We start from the raw sequence: 19,087 nt of genomic DNA, 5'->3' as shown, positions 1-19,087 counted from the left end.
CCCACCAACAAGAATCTTTTCACCCCTTTTCTTCCAGGCAAAGTCTCCTGCTTCCTAAGCCACGTGGCCAAAGGGAGCACCCCAAAGCCACCTGGTCCTGACTCCACCAAAGCCACATGGTCCCCACTTGGCCCAGCTGCCACACCTGGGTTTAAATCCCTGCACCAGTCTTTCCCTGTGGCCCCATTTCTGACTCCTAGCACAATCAGTTACACCTGCCAGCATTCCTGTATTCTTCCAGCTTTATTGGGCTGCCAGAGTAAGTCTGAGCAGGTGTGGCCCCATGGCATGGGGCCAATCATCTCCAAACTCTCATGCAGGCCCTGTAACCAGGGGGAGTTGCCTCCCAGTTAAATCTTGGGTGGAAGTCACTTCCATCCTCCTGGCTCAAAGCAAGGCCACAGCTATTTAACATATCTATGCAACCAGTTAAAGGTTATAGATACCTTAAATGACCATGCCAGAGGTTAGCTGCAAAACTGTTGCTATGCAAAACAGCTCTCAATGGTCCTGCTCCATGTGTCCCTTCCCCCAACTCAGACTTGTGGGGTTGAGGACATTCTATATATTTTTTTTCCTAATATTTCCTGGACACCCTGAGTTCTGAACCCCATTACAAATCCCTATTTGGCCCCCCCCCCTTGATTGCCCCCTGTTACACTTGGAGATTATTATCACATAAATACCTCCTTCTGGGTTCTTATTCTATGTGATTTTAGGTGACCTTAAGGAAGTCTCTTTAAATGTGTTTTGTCTGACAGTGAGGTTGTAAGGTTCAGATGAGCTAATGTGTCAGAAAAGTGCTTTGGAAATGTTAAAAAGAAAACCACAGGCCCAAAATGGCATCACTAGTGCTAAAAGCCGACGATGCCAAACCTAGATTAAAACCTGATGTATTTGCAGTTTCAGTCTCTCCCAGAAACATAATCAGTCAGGAATTTTCTGGTCAAGCCCCAGTAATCTCTGTCCACTGCCTGCCCTTCCCCAACTCAAAGAAGGGGCAATCTGCTTGAAAACCCTTCCAGGGCGCTCCCCTCAAAGAAAAAGTGTCCTGCTCAAAAATAATCCTTTCTTTTCTTTTGTTAATAGATCCTTTGCCCCACCCTTTGCTATTAAAACTCTTCCATTTTGTACAGTTTCTCAGGGCACCCTTCTAGTTGGAAGATGGGATGCTGCCCAATTCATCACTTGCTTAATAAAGCATACTAGATCTTGGGTGACTTGGACTACTGCAAATTAAATACCACAAAGTTGGTGGCTTAAAACAAAAGAAATTTATTTTCTCATAATTCTGGCAACCAGAAATCCAAAATCAACATTTTGGCATAAACGATTCCCTCTGATGGCTCTCGGAGAGTGTCCATTCCCTGCCTCTTCTAGTTTCTGGAGCCTACTGGAATCCTCGGTGTTCCTTGGCTCGTAGCTGCCTAACACCAGCCTTTGTCCCTGTCGTTGCCTGGCCTCCCTCTGTGTCTCTGTGTCAAACCTCCTTTTTCTTTCTTTCATAAGAACACCAGTCATTGGATTTATGGCCTAACCTAAATTCAGGATGATCTCGTCCCAAGCAAAGAAATTATATGTGTAAGGTCCCATATTCACAGGTATTGAGGCTTAGGACTTGGACATATCTTTTCAGAGGATAGTATTCGATCCACTATACTGTCTAAATAGCAGACTTCTCTGGATTCCCATTTTACTTCTGCAGGTGAAATCCTAGACCACTTCGGAGCTTTGTGGTCCGAGTATTTGTGATATTTTTCAAGGTCATGGAAAAGAATTGTAAGGCTATTAGCATGTTGCCAGGCAGATAGCCCAGCCTCCTGTTGACAGGAGAGACCTGGTGCTTCTTGCTGACAGGTGTAAAGAATTACCAGCAAATCTATTAACATGTAATCAGTTTATTAGTGATCCATTCCCATGGAAGAAAATGGGACTAGGTTGAGTGGGGGGTGAAAGGCAAAGTTTCAGGGCAAAGTAGGGTGGCAAAAGGAAGAGCAGCTGAAGACCAGGTTGGCAAGCGCTTGGGTGGCCCGAGGCCCGGTGGCCCGAAAGCCAAGAGCTCCAGGACTGCCTCAAGCCCCCGAGAGAGAGTCCTTTGTTCAGAGGACTTATATAATTGGTGGGATAGGAGATAAAAAAAATGTACATATTGATTAATGGATAAATGTGGTGCCAGCTTTCCTGGGGGAATGTGACTAACCAAACTTAGGTATGTGTGAGGGTCTGTTAGCCCAAATCCTCATCTTGCTCCAGACTCCATTTGTTCATCTTATTATAAAACAAATATGTGATAGGAGGCAGTTAATTAAAACTGGGGCACTTCCCAGAGTTATTTATGGGCTCTTTCTGTACGCATTAGGGACTCCCTCATAAAACATATAGTGACCAGAGGTAGACAATTAACCAAAGTTGTCTTACGGGCTTCTTCTATGGGTACCATTGAACCTCTCCCGAATTCCAGGCCCTGGGATAAAAGCACAGTTTCAAGGCTCTCTTTCCCAGATAGTGGAAACACTGCATAGAATTTCAAGGACTTTATTCTCTTTCTTGCTAACATAGTGTTTCTTGTGGTGTTGAAACACCTGGCAACATTATGAGGCCAGGCTCAGGACTACTGAGTTAGCGTGTGAGACATGTCTCCTTCCTCCTCTCTGCCTCAGTTTACTGTTTATTCTACCTAAGTGGTAGAAGGTGTTGCCTGGCAACTAGGATGCTAGACACTGGCCAGTAGCAGCAGTGCAGTCTCAGAGTTCTTCCTATGCTGTCTCCTGCCTCACTTCCAGTTCTGTTTGCTTCCACCTTACCCTTCCCTAATCCATTATTCCACAAACTGCTTGGTTGTGTTTTGAAAATGTAAATCTGAACATACTTCTCTTCTTCTTTAGGCTTTACCATGGTGCTTCAAAGGAAATCCTAAGTCCTTATGCCACTCTTTAAAGGCTATGGATGATGTCTTCACCCTCTTTTCTCAGCTCTCTGAGCCTTCTTCACACACACTGTTCTCTCTATTTAGAATAGAACATTCTTTGACCCCTCTCTGGTTAATTTCTACTTTAGATCTTAGCACAGATGCTTTTTTCCTCTGCGGGCCCTTCTGAGACCACCCAGTTTCTGAGTGTCTACATAGCATCCCTGTGCTTACCAATGTGCATCTCTGGATTGTATGTACAAGGAGAGGAGTACCACATCTGTCATGTTCACAGTTGTAGCCTCAGCTTCCAGCATTGTACGCAGTTCCAGTTTATTGAATGAAAAGATAAATGTAAAAACCAGGGATCTGGGTGAAGGCCCAGTTATTTCTAATTTCTCTTCTATTTAAGAAAGTGTTGGCTAGAGCTGGTTTAGCCCTCAGCTTCTACTGTCCACAGTCGCTGCCACACATCTTTGGAAATGACCTGCATACCTGAGGACCCACTAGAAATAAATCTGTCTCTCCTCATCACACCTGTAGCTTTGATGGATCTGAAACTGGTCTGTCTAGTTTAAGAACACACTTGTGAAAACTGCCCTCCTTTAGTGGGGCAGTCAAAGCAATGTTTTCCCTGAAAAATCAAAAGCTACCTAGAAAGTGACAACATTTGGGTTGATTGTAATAATGACTTCAAAATAAAGTATTTTATGTATTATAATAGTTGTGAAAATCTTCCTAAACTTTGGCTAATTTTTCCCAGTGAAATAATATTCATACATTAAATTATAGGGGGTCAAAATGCTCCTGTTTTTCTGTATCAAATGACTTTGAGAAAACTTGCTTTTGTGCTTCCTTTTAGACAGATTTATTTTTTAATTTAAGTATTCTGCTTTTCTGTTTTGTTTTATAGATGTTTTTCATATGTTTATATTGATTAGCCATTCTTCTTTTATAGTTATGCCCCTTGGTGTCCATCCTGCCAGCAGACTGATGCAGAGTGGGAGACATTTGCGAAGATTGGTGAACTACTTCATATCAGTGTGGGGAAGGTAGATGTCATTCAAGAACCAGGTACTGTAAATGTCAAGCATTAAAGGCAAAAATTTGATACTTTTTATTTCAAAATTTTTCAGGAATATGTGAAAGTTGAATATATTAACACTCATGAAATGACCACCTAGAATCAACAGATAACATTTTGGTATATCTGAGTCTATGTGTGTGTGTACTTACACACATATATTTATATTTTTATTATTTTTTCTTTTGCTGATTTATTTAAAAATAAGTTGCAGGCATCATGATACTTTACCTTCAACACTGGGGCATATTAAAATCTCCCCAATTACTTCCCACATGTCTTTTTATAGTTTTAGAACCAAGATCTAATCGAGGTTTACCATTTACATTTGGTTGGTATGTGTTTTAATTGTACTTGGTCTAGAATAGTCCCTCGCTTTTTTCATGACATTGATATTCTGAAGAGAATAAGCCACATATTTGCCTAGGTGTTTCCTTATATTTTGTATTTCCTGCATTTTCTGTGAACTTGAAGTTCAGCCTAGAGGCATGATTTGGTTAGATTTATACAGCGAGAGTACTTCATAGGTGATGCTATGACTTGATATTTGATGCTATCAGAAGACACATGCTGTTACCATTAGTGATGGCGAGTTTAAGCACTTGGTGAAGGTGGTAACATTAAACATCTCAGTTGCAAAGAAAAGATCTCACTTTGTGATTAGCAATAATCTGTGGGGTGATTTTTGGGTTTTATGATACATAATGATCTTATCTGAATCAAGTGTTTTGTTGTGGGTTCCAGAATGTAAACTCTTAAATCTGTTTTTTCATCGACATCTATTAGCTGTTGATGTAATTTTTTTAAAGAAAGAGGAGGAAGATAGAGGAATCTTTGTATTTGTGTTTTAAAAATAATTGTGTACTATATGTAAATTTAGGAGAAAAGTTGGGATTTTATGATTCCAATCTCAAATTTTACTATTTTCAAACTTTATTAGGCATTTTTTCTTATCTACATTTTATTTCAACCTATTGTATTCCTTTACAAGGAAAAAGAAAGTAGGTATGGAAGTGTAGCTATTAACTTTCTGTAATAATTGTGAGTTCAAAAAAGACTCAGTACTGAATTCCCAGTTACTTGGACAACAAAATTGATAGTGTCTGTTAAGATCAATGTCTTGACAACATGGACAGAGGTTTCTGTTAAACACTATCTGTCCTCAGGCTTCCACCTTTTTAAACATTGGAATCAAAACCATTTCTGCCCATCTGCTATTTAGAGATGGAAAATATAGTTATTAGACCAGGTTTTGGCTATTATAAAGAGTTCTTCTGTTTAGAGGTCAAATCATTGCAATTATATTTTTGCTGTATACTTTTTTTCATCTTTTAGTAGTTTGAGTTCAGTGAATCAGGTGTAAGTCTTGTTCGTTAGGGGGCACCAGACACATTTCTTGAGGAGTTTCTTGAAAATGCAGACATTTGGTATATCTCTTGTCAATTCACAGAAGGATTTGAATGAAAAGAATTAAGCAGCTTTGTCATGGATTCACAAATCTAAAGTCTAATTGAATATAGTCTTTCCATCTAAAATGTTGACTTACAATTATTTTTTCTGTTGTCAATTTATTCTCTTTTGATGAATGAGGTAATAGAAATTGTTTATGATGAATATATTTTAGAAACAAATTCATCATTGACTCAGACTATTTATGTAAATAGAAACAATATATATATATTTGAAATATTTATCAAAGAAAGAAAAAAAGGTCTTTCGTCTGGTATTCTGTATGAACAGTGAAAAAACCAAGTCCAAAAAGCAAAAGTGAATGTTTTGTGTATTAAAATTTTTTTTAAAAAAATACAGGCTCTAGAGTTATTTTAAATGATAAAAACTTACTGTTACCATAAACAAAAATTAGGACACAGAAGTCTACACACTTGATTGCTTGGGTGGCCTAGAGAATATTTTACTTCAGATTATGCTGTCATATATTTATATGTTTAACTTACAGTGTTAGTGCTGTCGGTTAATGTGTTTATTCAACAATATTTGAGTTCCTACCGTGTACTAGGCCCTGTTCTGGGTACCAATGATACAGATGAGAAACAGGTGATTAATGGTACAAGGGAAGAAGGAGACAAAGACTTGACCCCTCATTAAACTTACATTTTACTAAAGGAGATAGACATTAACAAAGATAAAATGGAAAATAATGTCTGATGATAGCAAGGGTTATGAAGAAAAAGAAAGCAGGGTAAAAATGTAGAAAATACTGGGATCCACTATTTTAAATAGGTTGATCGGGAAAGACTGTTTGACCAGAGATCTTGACAGACTGAGGAAGTGAATTTCAACAAGCTTTCAGGAAGGAGCATCCAGGCAGAGCAGATAGCATGTGCAGGTGGGGCAAGTACTTGGCCTCTCAGAGGAACAATATGGTGGCCAGTGTGATGCTCCAGGTAAATGGGCTGGAGAGGTAGCAAGGGACCAGATCCTGTAGGGTCTTGTTGGCCATGGCAAGGAGTTTCAGTGTTATACTAAATGTGGTAAGAAGGAAACTAGTGGAAGGTTTTGAGCAGGGGAGTGACATGACATGATTTATGTTTTAAAATAATTCCTTTGGCTGCTATATGAAAAATTGTCTGTAGGACAGAAGTGGGAGCCAAAAGAGACATTAAGATGTTACTGTAGTTGTCCAGAGTGGAGAAGATGTTGGCTCGGACTAGTGGCAGCTGAAAGTGGCTGGATTTGAGAGACTGCATTTGGCTAGAATATCCAAAGGTATCTTCTGATAGACTGATTATGGTAGCAGTTGGTAGGAGGAGAGATGGAGGAGTGAGATGGGCAGGGGAGGGCAAAGGGGGAAAATTGAGGAAACTGCAATAGAATAACAACAAAAAATGATTTAAGAAAAAGAAAGAGATGGAAGATTGAAGGAAGAGCAGATTTGGGACAGATTTAAGTTTGGGATATTTCATAGAAATCCAAGTACAGATGAACTGAGGTACACATTTGAGGATCATCAGTATATGCAATGTTTGAAATGATGGGAAGAATTGAAATTACTTAGGGAGTGTGTGCCAAGAAGTGTTTTGAGGGTTGAGAACCAGGGACTCCAGCTTTCAGAAGAAAGGAAGCGCAAGCAAAAGAAAAGTAGGAAGGAGATGAAATAGAGGATCCTAGAAGCCAAGCAAAGAGTGACTTATATGGTACTGATTCACTAGCACGTTTCTGAGGTGCTTGTCTCTATTCAGGGAAGCTATTTGAGTATTATTTACTTCACTTTTATAGAATCTAACATCCTGAACAAGCACTGGGAAGCCATTGAAACGTTACTACTTTTCCTCACAATTGAGCACTTCACTGGGTATTTCTGTGTGCAGACTTATACTAGGTTACAGATCTCTATTAGTATATTCTGCCTTGTCACAGAGTGCTGGTAAGAGATCATTTCATTTCTTTTCCCTGCAGGTAAAATTTAAAAAGAAGGAAAGCAAGAATTTTTGAAGTGTTCATACGTAGTTCTTTAGTTATTTCTGTAGCTATTCCATTGGTATAGTTAATAAGAAATTTTTTAGGATTTCAAAATTATAAAGACAGGATTGTAAACACATTGTATTTTCACAGCTAGATGTAGAAATTGAGGGAAGATTAGGTGACATTGCATTGCCTGTTTAATACTGCATAAATCAGGTGATGTGTCGGTTAAGTTGACTTGGGGACATTAAATTTAATGCGTATGTATTTGAACCTTCTGTTCCATGCAGATGAACATAGTTGTCATGGACAGGAAAACAGTAGCTGCTGACTAGATTAGAGGTGAACCAGACCTCTACCATGGCCAAGAGTAAGCTTTGTGTTTAAAACCATTAATTAATGACAAAAGCCGATTCAGTTTACTGTACTTCAGTTAGTGTTAATATTTTTTAATTATAAAAATTAGTCTTTTGCATTCTATTCTATTGACAACTTTATTTCAGTCTCAAAGATGAGGTTCACTCCACTTTTTATTCATTGTTTTCCTTCTGCTTCTCTCTTTGGTGATAATTAATATTTACTTAGTTAAGCATTTATGTCACTACCGTACTTTTCAGATTGTAAGACACACACACCCAATTTGGGAGGAAAAGAGGGGTGCATCTTATAGTCCAAATGTAGCTTGCCTGGCTCACTGTGGTGGGGGAGGCCTATGTTATTTATGTTATTAAATATTTACCACATTTTTTTGCTTCAAAATTTTTTTTCCTATTTTCCTCCTCTAAAACCTAGATGCATCTTATGGTCCAGTGCATCTTACAGTCCGAAAAATTAGGTACTTATATACATTTCAGCTTCGTAACAACCCTAGGAAGAGCAAACTTCTCTCTGTACTACTCAGAAAACTGAGGCTTAGAGACAGGTTAGGTCATATGTTCAAGGTAATATAGCTGATAAATGGTCGAACAAAAGCTAGCAGCTCTCACCATTTTCTTAATATAGAACTTAAATAATTTCCATTGCTTTTCATATAAAATATAGGTCTCTGTCATAATTTTTCTTTCTCCCATGTTTTAATTCTTCTTTTTCTTTTGCTATGTATGTTTAAGATAAACTTGCTAATAAGAAAAATTTTCTGCATTTTGGATTCATGCCTCTTTTATGTTGCAGTATAGTCTTTATTTTTAAGTGGTAGCTAACCCTTAAAATGAAAAAGGCATGTAGAAATTTTGTGAGACCTGTGGTCACACTTCATCTCTCTTACTTGAAGGTTTAAGAGTGTACTTTTCTCCTCCACACTTACTGAAGTTTGTTGCAGTGAACCATTGCGCAGATCTAAAATGAACTGCTGCCACACTGTGCTGCTATAATTCTTTGTTAAGATCCACACTTAACTGGTTTTCAAGCCCTAAAGCCATAGCCTAAGATGGTGCTTCTTTGTTTTAAGTTGATCATCTTTTCAGGTAATGAACGTCTCCCTTGAGACTTTATAATATTGATGTTAAAGGTTAGGAGACATTTTTGGAACACTTATATGTTCTAACCTCTCAACCTCTTAGAAGTGACATTTATCTGAGATGAATTCTCTATGGTGTTGGATCTTTAAGGGCTTAGTAGTTGTCATAATCTAGGGATGACTTTGGTTGCTCTTGATTTTGTCATTGTTGATTTTACTAAATACATACTCAGCGACAATATATTATTCCAGACAACAAACAGAAGTCATACCTGAATTAGATGCTGTAACCTTGTTACTATTCCACATGGGTTGTCATTTGAAGAAATATTAACAAATATAAATCAAAGCAATCTTGAGGTGCAACAATTTATCAATAATGGTTATTATTTTAAGTGAACCTTAATTAATGGTTGTGTATTGGTACAGTTGTTACTGAAAACAACTCAGAATTCATATCAAGAGCTATAAAATTCTTATATCCTCTATCCTGGCAATTTTGGGGGTAAGCATTCTGTCATACCTTCTAGCCTGAATCAGAAAGATGCAGAATAGTTGTAGAGACCATCTGTCACTGGGTTCCTTTTTTCTTATTTTCTCCATACTCATTGATTTCCATGAGCACATTAATTAGTAAGGATATGTTATCCAGTAATGTAGAATTTCCAGTGCAGGTAAAATAAGTTAGCTTGTATTTGTTACATCCTCTCACTTTACTCCAATTTTGAATCAGGGATTTTTAGTATAGCAACTAATTGCTAGCATTTATGTAGTACTTATTACATATTGCATACTATTTTCTTTGTGATTATAAGTGTAAAACTATTTAATAGTAAAATGCTATGAGAAATTATGATGCCTATTTATAATAAAATGAAAGACCAGAGAGTATAAATTTAATGTGTCTGGTTAAAAATTAATACAAGGCAGAAGTGGGGTTTGACTCCAGATAAACAGGCCTGTGACATTGGAAATACTGTCGCATATTGTATTGGGTTGGCCAAAACGTTCATTTGTTTTTTCCCATGAGATGGCTCTAGTAGCGCTTAATTGTCCTAGCTTCATTTGAAATAGTTTTGTTAGATTGTATTGTAACAGCTGTCATCTCAATGTGTGTTAAACAAAAATCTTACCAAACTTGGGGAATTTTTATGTAGCCATTTTAATATTGAAGATGGAAGAAAATACGCAATATTTTCAGCATATTATGCTTTATTATTTCAAGAAAGGTTAAAATGCAACTGAAATGCAAAGAAAGATTTGTGCAGTGTATGGAGAAGGTGCTATGACTGGTGGAACATGTCAAGAGTGGTTTGGAAAGCTTCATACTGGAGATTTCTCCCTGGACAATGCTCATCAGTCGGGTAGACCAGTTGAAGTTGATAGCAATCAAACTGAGACATTAATTGAGAACAACTGATATGTTATATGCCATGCAGAAGATAGCTGACATACTCAGAATATCCAAATCAATTAAATTATTGGTGAAAATGAAAAATGTGTCTTTTTTTTTACAAAAAAAAACCATACTGACTTTTTGGTCAACCCAAAATAATATGTTTTATATTTATTGTTTACTTTTTAAGTTATTGCGATGACCAAGAACATATGAAGAATTTTAAAGAACAACTTAAAAATATTGTCTTAGTGATAACATTTATTAGAAATTATATGTATACATTTCTGATAAAAATAAAACCTAAATAGAAAGTTGAAGTGTTTATTCCATTTTAAAAGATCATATATATGTAAAGCATAATTCATTAGAATTGTTACTCTCCTTAGATAAAATTTTTGGGTGGTCATGGGAATCTCTAGCTAGTAAAGAAATGAGCTATGAAATAGTTTATAATAATTATTGTAAGCAAAAGCAGATGATAATTTTTAAGTCCTTGGGATTACTGTTGGGAGCCATCCTACCTGGTTTCAGGAGCTGTAACCCCACCGACAACACCTTTTTCCTTTGGCAATTTAGAGTTGGAAATACACCAAGAGAGATACCCTTGTTCCCTGCTAGGGCGGAATTCCAAACAGTGGTAGGGGCAGAAATGCCCTGCAGACAGTGCTTGTTAGCAGTCCTCAGTTGAGTTCTCCAGTCACTTGTGTTTTGTTACTGCCAGTACAACTACCTTTTTTTTTTTTTTAAGTGTACTGTGATAAATGTATGCAGTAAATATTTCTTTTAGTAACATTGACTTTTACTGCCTTCAGAGTACTGTGTTTTCTTTTAGGTGCCCTAGCGCCATTTTAGAGTCTGTTTGATTTGATATGAGAAAAAAAATTGAGAACCCGTCTTTGAGAAGTCTCATCACTAATCAATACATTATTATGCTGAATGCAAATTTAATTTGTAAAATGGGTATTAGCAGATTTTGTGTCATTAAAAGTAAACCTTCAGCATTTCAAATTGCAAGTGACCACAAAAGATAAGAAATTTGAGCTACTCTGTTTGAATAGATGCTTGATTTTGTGCAAACTGTTCTTCAGTGGGAAAGGCAGAAGTGATGAGAAATGTGCAAGTGATGTCTCCCTCATGTCCCCATGCTGGTTGGGAGCATCCTTTAAGTTCCCTTCTCTTTGCCAGAACCAGGGATGCTCATTCTTGGTGCCCACGTGAATATTGCTTACTTGTAAACATGGCAAGAGCCAGGGATTTGTTCTTCACTCCTAGTCCTGTTCAGGTTTTGTTGCATACCCCTTTCCTGATATCATCTATCTGTTTATAATTACAATTTTAAGTGTTAAGGTTTCTTTCTCCTTTGCCACTCACTAGACAGTAAGCCCCATGAGAACAAAGACTGTGAGTGTTTTTACTTGTCTCTGTCTTGAATGCTTAACCACTGTCCCTGAACAAAGAAGATAATTCGTGAATATTTTGCTGAGTGATTAAGGGTTTTATTTGTCTTTGTCTTCAGATGTACTTAGCATAGCATTTGATGTAGTTAGTGTTCAGTAAAGGTTTCCTAAGACAAATTGAAAAAATCTGTTTAGTGTATATAGAGTCCCTTGACAGTACTTGCAGATTTTATAAATGTGCAAAGATTATACATGATCTTATTTTAGATTCTTTGTTATTATGCGTTTAAACCTACATCTAATGTAGTAATACCTATAATTTATTGAGTTTTTTACCATGTGCTAAGCATTTAACATACTGAACCAATTAACTTCAAAACAATTCAGTTAGACTTTAATATACCCATTTTAGAGGTGAGGAAACTGGAACTCAGAAGTTAAGTGATTTATCTAAGGTCATAAAGCTAGTAAGTGGAGAATTTAGGCTTTAACCCAGGTTGCATGACTCTAGCCTGTGATGTCAGCCACCGTACAATTCCAAGTGATGGCCCAAGACAGAAAACTCCTATGTGACACATCAAAGATACGTAAGTTGTATGTCAGTGGCAGGAAAGTGTTAGGTAATAAAAATGGGTAAAAAGAAATTTTCTTTAAGTCAAACAAGTAAATAGTATATGTGATTTAATAATGTGGTTATAAAAGCAAGCTCAAGGCTGCTTGCTCTTATAATTATAACTTAGGTTGGGTGCTTGGGTTAGTCTGAGTTTGACTGGTAACCTTTTTTTGTTTCTGCTTCTTGTAGGTTTAAGTGGCCGCTTCTTTGTCACCACGCTTCCAGCATTTTTTCAGTAAGTTTAAATAATTTTCTGGTCTGGTAAATATTAAAAATCAGTCGGCATATACCAGGAATTCTGAGTTGTTCTTCATAACCATTACACATTCAGCTTCACATTTGAAGGCCAGCTCTACAGGAATGATAGCTGGTGGAGGACAGGGTTGCCCAGAGTGCTTCAGGGAGAAGAACCTAATTCCAGGCAGTGAAGTTGGGGGAGGGGGTCAGTGAAGACTTTTCTGATGACATAAAAGGTGGGATGATTCTTAATAGATAAGTAGAAATCGGTTAAATGGATAAGGGAGACAAGGACTTTCCAGAGGGAGGAGATATCATGGAAAAGCCTGCAGAAAATGAGCTACTTTATGAGAACTGTAACTAGTTCCATACGGCTGGCCCAAAGGGTTGGATTATACTGGGTAATGAGGCTAGAAGGCTCAGGTAGGGAGAGGGGAAAGAGAAGGAAGAGGTGGGTTCTGGACATGCTTAGGAGGTGGGATCACTGGGACTTGGTGACTGATTAGCCATAAAGAAGGAAAAGTCCGTGATGACAACCAGTAGGCCATGTGTGACTAGTAAAAGCTACTAGAATAAAATGAAGTTTGGAAGACAGAAGCCAAAAAGGAGAAGATAGTGTGAAGTGTCTGTTAACTTCAAATAGAGATGTTTAGGTGATAGTTTGATTTGAGGATCTAAAGCTCAGAAGAAGGATTTAGACTGGAGATAGCATTGAGATAGATAAGGGTTGAAATATAGTTAGAAAAAAAAACATGCAGTGGGAATAGAAGTAGGCCATGGATAGAACTTGGGGTTGACCAAGCTTAGGACAGGGAGTAAGGAACTGGGAAGGAATTGATGGTCAGAGTAGGAGGGAGAAGTCCAGAGAGCTCATAAAAGCCAACAGAGAAGAGGGAGGAAGGAGGAAGGGGTGATTAGTAGTGGGCAGTGCCAGTGACAGACAAAAGAAAAAAGGCAGAAAAGTGTTTCATGGGTATGGCACTTCAGAGTCATTGGAAACCTCCCATACGAGCAGTTTCAGCAGTTTCTGTGGAGTCAGGGAGGCAGAACCCCAAGTTGCACGAGTCGTGAATAAGTAGTATATAAGGAGAAAGTGGCACATGTAGACTCTTCTGTTAGGAAGCTTGACTGTGTAGAGAAAGCAGAAGTGAGGGAAGACAGGAGTAGTATGTGAAAATAGGAGGTGCTTTGTTAATTTTCAGGGGACATAAATGTTTTAAAATTTGATAAGAATAGCTATTTTGTTGCTGTAAGAGAAAAAATTAAAATACTTGGTAGCAAAAATAATGAAAAGTTACTTGGCAGGAATTTTGCTTATAATCACAAATTTTTCAGTGATAAAATAGAATGTTTAATGCTTTCTGTTTTGGAATTTCTCACTTGTAATAGATTAATATTTATGCATGCTTTCTGATTTATGCCTAAGTATAATTTTTTCTTTATTTGAGCCAAGTTAAAATTCAGAGTGTAGTTCATAGGTAAAACCAATAATTATTTTGACTTTTATTATCTGTAACACTTGTTATTTTAATGGGCTTTTTTTTTTTTTAATTTATAGTGCAAAGGATGGGATATTCCGTCGCTACCGTGGCCCAGGAATCTACGAAGACCTGCAGAATTATATTGTACAGAAGAAATGGCAATTAGTTGAGCCTCTGACTGGCTGGAAATCCCCTGCTTCTTTAACGTAACTTGTAATTTTTTTTAAATGAGAAGGTGTTATTGATAAAACAGGCAGTATCAAGTGAACAGTTCATGGACCTTGAAAGTCTACATTTTTCTTCACATTCACTTCCGGTTACCCAGACTACACATGACCATGGTTAGACCATGCTGTGTTTCTGGTTTTATCACCTACATATGTGTCAGCTGCTTGTTCCTGTATTGGAAGTAGTATCCAGATTCAAGTGGGTTACAGAAAGCCTCCCCCTAACTTCTACAGTAAGCCATGCCAACTGTTTTCCCTTTACAAAATACGGTATTGACCACATTTACCAATTTACCATTCTTTTTTCCTTTTAAATGATCGATAAGATATGGGAGTGACTCTTTTTTGAATTATAGTTTATGAAGCAATTGCTATTGTATCAATGTGGAAAATAAAACCTACGGTGTCTTTGGCTGCTTAGCAGAACACTGCTAGGTAACTTATGGCCATGATGGCACTCTACATAATAATTGGTGAGGTAGATAAGGCCCAAACCATAATAACTTTTTTCATAGTTGGTTTTCACTCTGAATGAGTTGTCATAGTTGTAATTAATTTGATTAGTATATACAAGGGTAAGGAATATCCCTGCTGAAAAAGGATCGAATTATGCAATACAGAAATAAATAATCTAGTAACATTTATATAATACTCAGGAAATATATAGCTTAGTCTAAAAGCAGGTTTTCATTATACAAATATTTGAGTAATGATTTTATGCCATAAAAATGGCATTGTTCTAGGTGCTAAATAATTCAAAAGTGAACAAGACAGACATGGTCCCTCTGTTCTCAGGTAACTTAAAGTAAAGCAGATTAAGAAAAAAACTAAGGATATAAAGAATCATAGGCTGTTTAAAAAATACCAAATAAAAGCCTTTACTAAGACAGGGAATCACTGTGGGCATAGATCTCCACTGGATGAGGGCCTAGGAGAGGTCACTTTTCGGGGAGGATTCATATAGAGCAACCTGGTCAGGTGAAGAGCAGGGGGCAATATTCCTAGGAACATGGATTACATGCATATAGGCCAAAACATGCAGAGAACTTGGTGTGTTGAGCAGAAAGGCGGCTGGGCTCAAGACAGTGAATGGTATATAAGGTGGAAAAGAGAGCAGGCAGAAGCCAGATCATACAGGCCTCTGACCACATTGAGGAACTTGGATGTTATCAGTTGCATGCAATGACAATGTGGCTCTTAGAAGAAGAGGCTGGGGAGGGCAAGCGCAGATGAGGTCAGACAGTGAGAAGGCTGTTGCAGTATCTAGCCTTGGGACAGTGCCGGTGCACGTCAGGGTGGCAACAGTGGGATGGAGAGGGTGGGTGGTTTTAATACGTGTTTTGAAGGGAGACCTGGCTAAGGTGAAGGAGAGGGGAGGTTCACAAAAAATCTTTTGGGTTTCTGGTTTGAGTACTTGGTGGTTCCTGGTACCAGTTACTGATTCAAGCAAGAAAGAACCAAGTTCAGTGTTAAACATGTTATAAGTTTGAGATGCAAACTTCTTTGCAGAGTTGTCAGATTGGTTGCATGGAGATAGATCTCCATGGAGAACTGAGAAATACAAATACGGAACATGCTGATGGCATTTGAAGCCTTATAAGGGAGGAGCTCATCTAGAGAGAGAAAAAGAGAAAAGAGCTCGGGACCTAGCTTCAGGTACTCTGAAATTAAGAATTTGGGTAGAGAAGGAGTCAGCAAAAGAAGTCAGGAAACTGAAAATGGGTACTAGTGAGTCAGGAGCACAAGCAGGAGTATGTGTTTCCTAGAAGCCAAGTAAATGAGGGTGCTCTGGAATGAAGAGTAGTTACTGAGTCCCATGTTAGCAAGAGGTGAAAGAATACCAAGTGTGAGATGTGGACATTGAATGAAGTAATGCAAGGTCATTGTGGCTTTGACAAGCAGTGATACTGCAGTAGTGTGGACAGAAGCAGATTTGAATGGATTAAAGATAACGTAAGGAGGAAGAAATGGCAAGTGAGGACTATTCCTAGGAGAAGTAGGAGGGCCATGTGAGGCCCATGAGGCTCTTTTTAAAAAGTGAGAGAGGGTAGAACGTGTTTTCATGCTGATGAAAATGATCCAGCAGAAAGAAAGAAATTGCTATTGTAGGCAGAGGGGTTGAAAAAAAGAAGCAAGTCATTGATGAGCCAAAGGGGTGAGGTCCAAGGCACAAGTGGAGCAATTAGACGGTGGGAGGGCAGATAGACTTTCTGCGTGGGAATCAGAGGAGGGGTTGTAGGTGTGCACCAGGCTCAGATTTGGTGGTGGGAAGATAAGAGAGATCACATGCTGGCTTCTGATTTCACAGTGATACTGAGGAGTGTTATCTGAGACTACAGAGGGAGGGTTGGGGGGGGGGGGGTGTGAAGGTGCGAAGAGAGGAAAAAATGTGAGCCTGAAAGATGCCATACAGAGTGCTCACTGAGGTTTGTGATTATGAAGGGAGAACAGTCAGCTGCTCCCCTGAGTTTTCCCCAGAGACACACAGCTGCCCACGGGGTGTTTGCCAGGTATGTACAATAGAGGGAGAGAGGGCCAGGGGATGTGACTGTATTTACAGCAGTGGCTGAAATGATGGCGGGGGAGTTGAAGCTCTGTATGAACACGAATGAATCCAGGAGAGGGAACAGTGCATTGCAAAAAGTGGAAGGGCAGATCCTTGTGACCGAGTTCTGTTTTTACATAGTATGCATCACCAGTGGTTCTCTTTTTTAGGATGTCTGGAATGGCTGGGCTTTTTACCATCTCTGGCAAGATATGGGTAAGTCACCTTAAATATACCCATTTTGATTATCTTTGCAGAGGGTTTTTTAAGAGTAAGAATATAACTTCTAAATGGAAATAAACATTGTAAATACTTTTATAATTTCATTTCTGAAGCCACACAACTACTCTCACAAGGGGTCCCCAGCAAAAATGTCTCTTTGTGTAAAAAGGCATAAAATAAACACGACCACTAACTGCTGTGTCAGAGTTATATTTTCGTAGATCAGTGATGAATCTCTGTCAAAGCTGAATGAGGGTTATGTGGTTTTGCTTCTTCTTATATTCCCGTTGTCATAATCTCTACAGATCAAAGATCATCTAAGCCTGAAAGTGTTCTGTATGTCAACTATAGCTAGAGGGCTGGCCACCTGTTTTTGTAAATAAAGTTTTATTGGAATATAGCCATGTTCATTTTATCACCTATTGTCTATGATTGTTTTCATTCTACAATGGTAAACTTGATTAGTTGTGACAGACCATGTGGCCGAAAAGCCAACAGTATTTACTTGGGCCCTTCAAGAAAAAGTTAGGACACCCCTGCTATATGTGATTATATCATTTCACTGAATCATTTCAGTGAATTCGAACTGTTATTTAGGTTAAAAGTTTGGACAATTACATAACCTTGAATGTCACAAAATCTTGTGCTTCTTTTTATGTAAAGTGGGCTAAATCCAGCTAGATTTAACACTGTTGCTGTGGAATTAAACATATCCTTCAAGTATTCCAAATCTGCAGAAATGAGTTCCTCTGTTTGTCTTTCCTATGCTATGAATGTAGGTCAGGGTGTCACACTTGGAACTTAATATTCAAGGAGCTCATGAATTCTCCTTGACTGTGTCTCCTGCACATTGAGATACAAGGATGCCGAGGGAAATTGAGTAACATTTTGTATCCCAGTTTCTTAGTTATATTTTGTTTTCTGTGTTGTGAGATAGAATGCCAACTTCAGGATTTTTTTTTTTAACAACTGAAGCTAAATTGGTCACTTGGGTACAGTTGTTTCTGGTCAAAATTTGTTAACTGGTTTTTGTTTTTATTTTTGTAATTGGATGTTACATTAAACAATAACTGGTCTTTTTCCTCTCCAGATAGTATAAGTTTCATATGGTTTCCTTTTACTCTTTTCTTAATAATGATGAGAAGTTTATTCAAGGGCTGAGATTTATGAATTTACAACTGGGAATTGAGAGTAAGGGATTCTGTGTTTTGCAATATGTTGGTACTAAAGGTTGACAGAGTCATACATTTATCCTTGCAGCCACCTGAGAGCCTAAGCCTTAAAATGTCCAATTTAATAGGATAATTATAATGCATGGATGTCAGCAATCACTGAGACATGGTCTTAGCATATAACCTGTGATAAGTGCAGGTCAAGAGATGAATTTTGTTCCATGGGTTAATGTGCACTTTAGGTAGAAGTTAGTCATGGCTTTCACACATGGTTAAAGTGTTTTACATTCAAACATAGTAATCAGAGAAATGATTGCCCTGATCACATATGACTTGGCATTTAGTACTTGGATAAACAAAAAATTAAGCAAGAAGTTAAAATTTTTTATTAGATTAGGCAAATGATTACAATGTGCATTGTCACATCAAGGCCAGGAAAAGTGGTTTTATCATTGTATATGTGCAGTGCCCAGCCATGGACAGCGTGGATGGATTCTGTGTGGATGCACTGGGCTGCAGAGAAAGGCCATTTGGAGAAGAGAATATGACCCATCTCTGAGTAACCAATTAAGATACTCAGTTTTGTTATTGACAAGTAGGGTATATATGATGTTTATATGTATATTTAGAATGTTTTTACACATATTTAAAAAGGAACAAAAAGACAGTTTTATAAGATAAACTATAAATTTGACACACAAAACTTTTCATTTTACATTTCATAAAGTTGCTTTTATCTAATGTTAAAACCATACTTTTTTTCTTTTTGGTTAGCATTTGCCTGGATGTTTTTTCCCCTGCCAATCTTTTTGTTGTTGTATGAGTGAGTCTTGTAGAAAGTATGTATCAAGAATTAATTCTTCTAACTGATCGGTTTAGTCCATTTAGTCCATTTATTGGGATCACTAATACATTTGCTCTGA

General features: G+C 37.8%; 1 protein-coding gene across 1 annotated transcript in view; it reads left to right on the top strand.

The window, feature by feature from the left end:
- TMX4 (thioredoxin related transmembrane protein 4) overlaps nucleotides 1–19,087 on the top strand; it is a 42,520-nt gene that overhangs the window by 7,745 nt on the left and 15,688 nt on the right. The window contains exons 2-5 of the mRNA XM_045832999.1: nucleotides 3,867–3,982; nucleotides 12,470–12,515; nucleotides 14,076–14,204; nucleotides 16,941–16,986. Of these exons, the coding sequence (XP_045688955.1) occupies nucleotides 3,867–3,982; nucleotides 12,470–12,515; nucleotides 14,076–14,204; nucleotides 16,941–16,986 (337 nt within the window). The remainder of the gene's footprint in view (nucleotides 1–3,866; nucleotides 3,983–12,469; nucleotides 12,516–14,075; nucleotides 14,205–16,940; nucleotides 16,987–19,087) is intronic.

Source organism: Phyllostomus hastatus, unplaced genomic scaffold (assembly GCF_019186645.2).
Source record: "Phyllostomus hastatus isolate PE091 unplaced genomic scaffold, TTU_PhHast_1.1 phas_contig_17, whole genome shotgun sequence".
Classification (NCBI taxonomy): Eukaryota; Metazoa; Chordata; class Mammalia; order Chiroptera; family Phyllostomidae; genus Phyllostomus; species Phyllostomus hastatus.
This window is presented reverse-complemented; position numbering and strand designations above follow the sequence as displayed.